The following is a 10,282-nucleotide window of genomic DNA, read 5'->3' as shown; positions in this document are numbered from 1 at the left end:
ATGAATAGCCGGAGTAACTAAAGTAACTAGGAACTAAAGCTGTTCAGTGAATAGGAGTAACTAAAGTAACTAGTAATAAGTGTCAATGAATATGGAGTACTATAAAGTAACTGAACTAACAGCGGTCATAAGGCGACTAGTACCTAGTAAACTCAGTGGAGTAACTAAGTAACAAGTAACTAGAAAGCTGTACTGATATAGTGGAGTAACTAAGTACTAGTAACTAAAGCTGTCAGATGATAGTGGAGTACTAAAGTAACTAGTAACTAAAGCTGTCAGTGATAGTGGAGTAACTAAAGTAACTAGTAACCTAAGCGTCAATGAGTATAGTGGGTAACCTAAAGTAATAGTATAAAGCTGTCAAGTGAGTGTAGTGGAGTAACTAAAGTAACTAGTAACTAAAGCTGTCAGATGAGTGTAGTGAGGAGTAAACTTGAAGTAAATAGTAACTAAAGCTGTCAGATGAGTGTAGTGAATAACTAAAGTAACTAGTAACTAAGCTGTCAGATGAATAGTGGAGTAAAAGTTGGGAGTAGAAGTAGAAGTGCGGCAAAGAAAAGGACTCCAGTAAAGTACAAGTACCTCAACTTTTGTTATTAAGTACAGTACAGGAGTCAATGTACGTAGTACAGTACGTTCTACTTGTTGCAAATAAATATAAAATATAAATTGCGAGCTGTTATGACTGTTTTAAGGTAGCAAGATAGAAGGAATGTGATGTTGGTGAGATTGTGAAATCATCTCCTCCTGTTCCTGTGAGCAAATCAGAGAAAAAGAAGAACAAAAGAAAGAAGACGTGTACTCACTCAGACATGTTGGCGTTTTGGGCGGTCACACCGTCGGAGGTAAAACAGATAATATGAGGCCAGTTACACACACTGAGCCATGGAGTTCCACACGTACACACCAATACCACAGCTACACACAGCTGAGCCTGGAGTACACACAGCTACACACAGTTACACACAGCTCACACACAGCTACACACAGCTGAGACATGGAGTTACACCACAGTTACACACAGCTACCACACAGTACACACAGCTACACACAGCTGAGCCATCGAGGTACACACTACACACAATTACACACAGCTACACACAGCTGAGGAATGGAGGTACAACCAGCTGAGCCATGAGTTACACACAGCTAACACAATTACACACAGCTACACACAGACGAGACAAATGGAGTTACACAGTACACACAGTTTACACACAGATACACAACAGTACACACAGCTACACAGCTGAGCCATGAGGTACACACAGTTACACACAGCTACACACAGTTACACACAGCTACACACAGCTGAGCCATGGAGTTACACACAGTTACACACCAAGCTACACACAGTTACACACCATACACACAGCTGAGCCATGGGAGTTACACAAGTTACACACAGTAACCACAGTTCACACATCCACACAGCTGAGCCATCGAGTTACACACGTACACACAGCTACAACACAGCTACACACAGTTACACACGATACACAAGCTGAGCCATGGAGTTACACGAGTTACACACAGCTAACAACAGTTACACAACAGTACACACAGCTGAGCCATCGAGTTTCACCACAGTTACACACAGTTACACACAGCTACACAAGTTACACCCAGCTACACACACAGTTACACACAGCTACCACACAAGCTGACCATGGAGTTACACACAGTTACACACAGACTAACACATCAGTACACACAGCTACACACAGCTGAGCCATGGAGTTACACACAGTTACACACAGCTACACGTTACACACAGCTACACACAGCCTGAGCCATCGAGTACACAGTACACACAGCTACCACACAGCTGAGCCATGGAGTTACACAAGTTACACACAGCTACACACAGTACACACAGTACACACAGCTGAGCCATCGAGTTAAAAACGTACCACAGTTACACACACAGCTACACACAGTTACACACAGATACACACAGCTACACACAAGGCTACACACAGCTGAGCCATGGAGTACACACAGTACACAAGCGACACACAGTTACACACAGCTACACACAGCTGGACATGGAGTTACACCAGCTACACCACTACAAGCTGGAGCCATCGAGTTTCACACCGTTACACACAGCTACACACAGTTACACACAGCTACACACAGCTGAGCCATGGAGTTACACACAGCCTTTGTGTTATCGATCTGCGACCTTTGACCTGCAGCAGGAAAGACGACACGCTTCATGACCATGAACAAAAAACAGAAAAAACGGCCACGGGTGATCACAAACCGGCTAATTTTGGACGCGCGGGGTCAGATGCCAGGCGCCCTGGAATGTAACTTGTGTGAATGCCACCGGCGGCGGAGGAACCAAATGTGGCGCCAAGCACGCGGTACCAGCCGTTAACACCGGCGCCGTTAACACCGGCGCCGTTAACACCGGCATCCTGCAGGCACGCCCCCCCGCCGGCCGACCCCGAGGCGTGACCCCAAACCTTATTGACCACAAATTCCAAAAATAACTGTAAAACCAAAGTTAATAAATTTGTGTTACACAACATTAAACCTCAAAAAATAGGGACAAACATTGAAAAAAGGGACAAAAACGTAAGAAAAGGTTAAAAACTGATTAAAAAGCATCAACAAAAGTGTTGATTTTCAATTTTGACGGGAAGACAACACGAGGGTTAAGAATTAGAGACCGTAAAACTTTCTAAAAATAAATGGAAATGGAGCTTTGATGGACCAAAATTGACCGTATTTAACCCTCATGTTGTCCTCGGGTGAAACCTGACCCGATTGTAAAGTTGTTTTCATGACAGAAAGTATGAGATGGGAAGACAAACGTTAGAAAAAGCAAGAAAAACAATGAAAAACCTGCCAAAGACATACCTGCAAACTATAGAGAAAGCGCCAAAAACGTCAAAAATAACGACCAAAACGTTGAAAAAGGCTCAACAACGTCACCATAAAAATGGTGAAAAAAGGTGACAAAAGTGACCAAAGCTTTGACAAAAAACAACAACAACACAAATGTGTTTTTGGGGAAGACAACACGAGGGTTAAATCATCTACGTAAGATCTAGATTCCTTCACATTTAATACTGTTGTCAAATCTTATTTTCAGAACAATGTTCTTCAAACTCTAAAAAATTGATCTATTTTCATTCATAACAAAAATCTACAGTAGGGTTGATTTTTGAGTTTGTTTGCGAGTCGTTGCTTTCCAACTAACGAGGGAAGTCCCCTGGAGAAAAAAAACATAATTCGATACTAATTATAGGGAAAATACAATATGTCTTCAAGTGGTCCACTCCTAATCCATCATTTCAAAATAAGAGTCTTTTAGTCAGCTCTACGTGTGAACACATGCATTTCCACAGCCAAGCAAACACATTGAAGCTTTACCTTCAAGGGAATTCAATTTCCCGCATAATTAGTAGCAAATGTGCCCAAAATAAAGCGCTTTAAACGATCAAACATCCAAGATGGCAAACTTGAACTATTACTGGAAGTTTCACCAACAACATGCAGGCTCAAAGAAGCCTCCAAACGGCGTCAGGACGAGCTCTTTCCAAAAACGTCTTTTTAGAACGTCAACCCGAAAGATATAAAGCTCAACGTGTACTCCGTAAACTCTGGTGAGTCTCGGTTTCTGACTGTTTCTGCCTCAGGGGTCAGAGGTCGCACCTGCAGCAGCACCTGTGAGTCAAACACTGTTAAAAAGCAAAACCCTAAAGTCTGCACCTGTTGCCGGAAACCTCTGCGTGCAGGAAGGAGCGAGACGAAGCGGAGCAGCGGAGACTCTCAACCACACTGAACGTGACCAGAGGAGGAGGAAGACGAAGAGGACCGAAACACTAAAGATTTAAGAGGGTATATAAGGTGTGAAGCGCTCACTCAGCACAAACCTCAGCCCTCGTTATGGTAGCAGAGCCACTTCAGACCAATGGGCCGCCAGGCTCCAGAAATACCACCGCAACTCTGCCATGGAACGTCGTAAATTTCTGCCGCCAGGACGGAAAAAACAAAAACGACCCGGGCGTGCGCGCCAAACACCACGCGGTCACGTTCCCTCCCTCCGAGACCAGCGCGGGCAGATGGATCGACAATTGTTACGCAACAGCCATTAATGCTCAGATGTTCACTTCACTTCACTCCGCTGTGCAGGGGCGGCTTAGCAGCTGCAGGGTGAGGACAACAACACCCAGCTGGAGGATTTCAACTCACGTTACACACGCGTTAGGTGGATTGTCTGCTAAAAGTTTCTGTTGTTTAAGAAGAATCTTTAAAAAGCTGGTGTACGTCTAATGCCCAGAGCAGTGGTAGTAGTAGTGAGCACATCCCCACTGGTGAGGTGCAGCACAATAAAACGTCTGGGAGAATCAGCAGAGTGCATGTCATCCTTTACAGTTGTACATCCAATGCCTACCAGAAGACTCTAAAACGACTCTAAAAGACAAAAAACATTCTGAAAACACTGAAAAAACTCTGAAAAGACTCTAAAATGACTATAGACACTCTGAAAACACTGAAAGAACTCTGAAAACACTCTGAAAAGACTGAAAACACTCTATAAAACACTGAAAAGACTCTGAAAACACTGAAAGAACTCTAAAAAAACTCTGAAAAGACTCTAAAATGACTAAAACACTCTGAAAAGACTCTGAAAAGGCTCTGAAAAGACTAAAAACACTCTATGAAAACACTGAAAACACTGAAAAGACTCTGAAAAGACTCTGAAAAGACTAAAAACACTCTATAAAACACTGAAAAGACTCTGAAAAGACTCTGAAAAGACTCTATTCTGTATTCTGAACGAGCCGCCATGACGGTCTGGCTTTGATTTTCCGGGGAAACCAGACCCATGTGACACGTTTGTCCAATCAGCTGCCTTCGGCAATGGGCACTTTTTTTGACCAACGGTCAGCCGTGGGGTTGGTGTGTCGGGGCCTTTGGGAGCGTTTTAATACAAACCCAATCTTAAAGCTACAGTGCGTAGTTTCCGTAAGTAATGACCACAAAACCCTTTGGTGCGCCCACATACTACAAGCCTTTCGTGATTGCGCTAGTTGCTAGTAACCAAGGAGGACATGGAGGATTAAAAAAACATGATGGACCTGAGTTCTGTGCGGGAAAGTCGCTGCATGGACAAACACAATCTCCTGAACACAGTCAGAGATCCAGAGAGAGCTGTGTGGTGCTGAGAGTCTTAATTAGCTTTGTAGCAACTCATTTGACGACGGCTTGAATGCAACGGACGTTAATTAATATCCAAAAGTTACGCATTTAAGCTTTAACCAGTCCTTTTGGTGCATAATCGTAACTCTCGTAGCAGCAAAACGCTCATGTTTGCAGACTAAATTTAACCGTAAGATCGGCGACGTCCGTCAAAACGGCCAGCAGCTAGCGGTGCTTTGTACCGGGCTCAGAGTCACACGTTTTCGGGGAACTGAACCACCAACTGCCCCTGATCCAACGGAGGTCTGCAGCCAGCGTCACGGAGCTCTACCGCGGCTTAATCAACTAGTAACTCCCATTCCGTACCATATGCCTGTATATATATATATATATATATATATATATATATATATATATATATATACACAAGAATGCGTTGAGTAAGGTGTGTGTGCAGGGCTGAATGTGGATGTTTTGAAGCAACTTTAAGGCAACTTTGAGGGCGATGTGATGAGTTTAGGAGACCGAACTGCATGCAAAGACCACAAAAGTGAAGTGATAAGAGTAAAAAAAAAGTTACTCACCGTCTGTAGAACATGATGCGGTGAAACATTTGGTGAGAAGAGACGATGTGCAGGAAGGACAACCCCTCCAGTGGGAAAAGAGAAAGAAGGAGAGCAAGGCCCTCTGCCAAGATCTGCTGGTTCATCATCAACACAACGCTCCATTTCTTTAATTTGCTGTTGTGCCCAAATAAATATTTATCAGTTTAAATTCAAGCGTAAGTGACTTCTCAACCAAAAAGCAGCTTCTATGATTTGGAATTAGCCTCTACTTCTATCTAAGACGTGACAGGGATGGGTCAGGTGTTGTGGCGTGTCGTTGAATGAGCTTCTTCTCTATAGTCAGAGTATGAGCTGCAGTGGATGGCGGATGACGCATTTTAGACCTAAAAACATCTGTACTAGTTAAAGTATTAGGTGTGCACTATATTTAGATTATTTTTAGTGCTTTACCCTCAGACAGCCCTTTACGACGGGGAACTGAAGCCGTTATCTCTGACCTCCTTAATCTCGACCAACTCTTTAAAGGGGCGCTACGCAGATTTGGCCATTTCTTCGCTTTTTGCTCGCAGGTTTCTCTATAGAGCCCCCCTACAGGTTTCTCTATAGAGCCCCCCTACAGGTTTCTCTATAAAGCTCCCATACAGGTTTCTCTATAAAGCTCCCCTACATGTTTCTCTTTAGGAGCCCCCCCTACAGGTTTCTCTATAGAGCCCCCCCTACAGGTTTCTCTATAGAGCCCCCCTACATGTTTCTCTTTAGGAGCCCCCCTCTACAGGTTTCTCTATAGAGCCCCCCTACAGGTTTCTTTATAGAGATCCCCCTACAGGTTAGAGCCCCCCCCTACAGGTTTCTCTATAGAGCCCCCCTGATGACCACCATTCAACTTGAAAAAAGTCACATAACCATCCCAATGACTCCGAAGCGGTTCCTTTAAGGTAAATTAAGTGAAGCAGCTCAGTCAACAACGCTTGAAAACATCCGAACTCTCGTTCCGATCAACGCCGTCATCTGGTTCAGTAGCAGAGAAGAATACGTATTAACCCGTTAGTCAAACTTCCAAACATCGTCTGGAAAGAAACTGCAGTGTGACAGAAATTGCCTTATTCCAAAAAACAATTTAATGGCACAGGTTGTGTTTTTTCAATTCCATGAAAAAAGGTGAGATGTAATAAAGAGTTGAAGAAGAAGCCCAACAGGAGGTTAAAGTCTTTAGGAAGTCTCGAACATCTTCTTCCTGTCGGCTTTGTCCTCGATGTTCTTACGCCAGTCGCCGGCGTCCGCCACCTGCAGGACGAAGACATTCAGCACAGTGATGTCTCGTGTCCAATATATTATTATTATATATAAAGTCAAGACGTAAACATGTCTCACATGGTCGTGTTGTCTTGTGGATGTTCAATATAAGCTAAAGGGGATCCATATCAAATCAAAATCAAATTAAAACTACTGTAATCTCAATAACGTTTCAAGGGAAACTTCTTTTCCAACTCAAGCAACAGGTTTGGACCCTGGGTTCATTTTGGGAATTGACACAAAACGGCTTGGTTTGGTTTAGGAACGACCGTGGAGATGTTGGCGTGACTCACCTCCTCTTTGACCTCCTTCTTGACCTGCTTCAGGTTGGACCTCAGGTCCATGGTGACCTTGTGTTGACCCCCCAGCAGGGCCTTCAGCATGGCGTCGGCCGACATGCGCACTTTCTTCAGGGCGGGCTTCTTCACGCCGGCCAGATCCACCACCTTCAGCTTCAGATCTTCAATCTGGAGGCAGACAAACATCACAACGTGTTAGTGCATACTTTTACTTATTATTTATATATATACAGTAGGCGTATACAGGCGTATGACCGGGTCCCCCGGGAGACACTGTGGGAGGTGCTGCGAGAGTATGGGGTGAGGGGGTCAGTTCTCAGGGCCATCCCATCTCTGGATGACCAATGCGAGAACTGGGTCCGGGTTCTTAGCAGTAAGTGGGACTTGTTCCAGGTGAGGGTTGGCCTCTGTCAGGGCTGCGCTTTGTCACCAATCCTGTTTGTAATATACATGGACAGGATATCGAGGCGTAGTCGGTGTGGGGAGGGGTCGTAGTTCGGCAGGCTCAGGATCTCATCGCTGCTTTTTGCCGATAATGTGGTCTTGATGGCCTTGAGGGAGACCCAGGACTAGGTGGAGGGACGTCCAGCTGGGAGGAGGCCTCGGGGAAGACCCAGGACCAGGGGAAGGGACTATACCTCCAACCTGGCCTGGGAACGCCTCGGGACCCCCCCAGTCGGAGCTGGTGGATGTGGCTCAGGAAAGGAAAGTTTGGGGTCCCCGACTGGAGCTGCTGCCCCCGAGACCCGACACCGGATAAGGGGATGAAGATGGATGGATATACAGTGTATATATATATATATATATAAATATAAAGTTTGGGGTAACTTAGAAATTTCCATTGCTCTCCATTGTAGACAGAATACCAGCTGAGATCAGTTGCCTTGTGTTTTTTTAACCAGGGCAGTTTCCAGATTACATTATGTGATTACACAATTGCAAAAGAGTTCTCCAATGTTTTCTCAGTTATTTTTTAAGACGATATCAGATTAGTGAATATAACGAGTCTTCGGGACATTGGACGAATGGTTGCTGATGATGGGATAATGTAGATATTAAATTAAAGATCAGCCACATTTTTGACGGCCTCAATATATACGAAAACTCACAAAAGTTGGCTTCCACATAAACACCGGGGAGCTTTGCGAGTCTGTTCAGCAACTTGGTCCATACCTGTAAAAGGACTCCATAGCGCCCCCTAATGCGTGGAATGTCCTTAGCTTGGACAAAGTTACTCCGATTTTCACCAGATTTGATGTTGATATTACTCCAATCATTGCGGACATATTTCCCATTTACCTTCACTAGCTCCGCCCAACCAGAAGGCGGCCATTTTGCCTTCACACTTTGAATTTGAAAGGTTTTAGCACAATATCTGAGTTGAAAAAAAGCATCTTTTTGTCATGTAAGGGCCCTGTTCACGTAACACGGAAATTTTAATTAGGGCCCGAGCACTGAAGTGCAACAGCACCAACGATTTTGACCCCCATCATCACACACCATGCCTGGAGATTGGCATGGTTTTATTTCAGTTAGACTAGTAGCTGGTGTGATTTGCATTGAGAGATGATCTTATGGAAAACCTCTAGGTATGGTGAAGGGTGTGTGATGATGAGGGGCAACTTTATCAGGATGCATAGTATCTTGATCCATGCAATAACTGGCCTTTAATAATAAAAATCTGCCTCCATGGGGATTTAACAGCAGCACCGTACCTCTTTGTCTGACTTTTGCACTTTGGCCTCTGCGTCGTATCTTTCCTCATCGATCTTGTCGAGGGCCTGGTGCAGCTTTTTGCAGATTTCCTGTTGATACAAAAAGAAGAAAATCAGCTCCTCGCAGCCTCCGTTCGTTCTACAGACGCTGTAGACATTCAGGGCTCAGACCAGACCTGGAGGAGGGGGCATTTATTCTCCCATTTACGTTTTTTCATAACATTTGACGACAGAATACCTTAAAATCTGTTCATCATTTGGGAAAAAAACATAATAGTTGACATGTGATGTTCTTGCACGTACATAACAATGTATGTCAATGAGCAGGAACTCGCATGTAACGTCTGGGCCCTTAACCCTCATGTTGCCCTCATGTTGCCCTCATGTTGTCCTCATGTTGTCCTCATGTTGTCTTCATGTTGCCCTCATGTTGTCCTCATGTTGTCCTATATCAATGTTCTTTTTAATTCCCCAAAATAACATGATTGATTCCAACGCTGTTTGCCAAGTACAAATCTCTACTTTCATTAATTTTGGGTCTTATTCTATTTTATAGCATTGTAAACCAAAGTGAAGTGTTGTTGAAATAGTGTTGAGTAAAAGTTGACATATTCCAGTCTGTGATTATCATCAACATCCATTCCTTTAATTTTAGTCTCAATAATTCCTAATTTCTGCTTTTCTAACTCAAACATTAGGTATAATTTCCAATAATTGAGGTTTATTGACCATACATTACAAAAACAACTGTAAGACTAGTTAATGAGTTAGTGTTACGTGGTGTTAAACGTCAAAAAATGTGACAAACATTGTAAAAAAGTGTTGAAAAATGGGACACAAACATAAGAAAAAGTTAAAAACGTCGATAAAAAGCGTCAACAAAAGTGTTGATTTTCAATTTTAACGGGAAGACAACACGAGGGTTAACACATAAATCCCCATTAAAGTTATTTTCCTCAAAGATTTGGTTCTTTTGGGAAAACCTTCATGGTTGGAGCCCCCAGCAGTTACTCCGCTCCGCTTCTACTCTTCAGGACTCAAAGCAGAGTTTTTTAAGTGTGTTTCAGGTTATTTTTTACCATCAGAGCCGCCTGGTCTCCGCTCAGGTCGGGGGTGGCGCAATGCTCTGCCATGTACGCTTCTTTGGCGGCCGTGATGTCCTTGGCCTCCTGCTCAATCCAGGCAGCAGCGATCTGCAGGACCAGGCTCTGCAGGACCGGGACACAGAGAGGTGTTACGGTTATTATTA

General features: G+C 43.9%; 1 protein-coding gene across 6 annotated transcripts in view; it reads right to left on the bottom strand.

Annotated features, from left to right (window-relative positions):
* Positions 1-10,282, bottom strand: part of LOC116686758 (troponin I, fast skeletal muscle) — a 62,323-nt gene that overhangs the window by 25,341 nt on the left and 26,700 nt on the right. For 2 of the 6 annotated variants that reach the window (XM_032511814.1, XM_032511816.1), the window contains exons 4-6: positions 10,113-10,241; positions 9,034-9,123; positions 7,313-7,486 (exon numbers count right to left, since the gene is read on the bottom strand). In XM_032511814.1, the coding sequence (XP_032367705.1) occupies positions 7,313-7,486; positions 9,034-9,123; positions 10,113-10,241 (393 nt within the window). Of the gene's footprint in view, positions 1-806; positions 833-3,726; positions 3,845-6,821; positions 7,011-7,312; positions 7,487-9,033; positions 9,124-10,112; positions 10,242-10,282 lie in introns of those variants that run through there. The other 4 variants (XM_032511811.1, XM_032511813.1, XM_032511812.1 and 1 more) reach the window with 4 other exon arrangements.

The sequence above is a fragment of the Etheostoma spectabile genome, unplaced genomic scaffold, assembly GCF_008692095.1.
Source record: "Etheostoma spectabile isolate EspeVRDwgs_2016 unplaced genomic scaffold, UIUC_Espe_1.0 scaffold463, whole genome shotgun sequence".
In the NCBI taxonomy this organism is placed as follows: Eukaryota; Metazoa; Chordata; class Actinopteri; order Perciformes; family Percidae; genus Etheostoma; species Etheostoma spectabile.
This window is presented reverse-complemented; position numbering and strand designations above follow the sequence as displayed.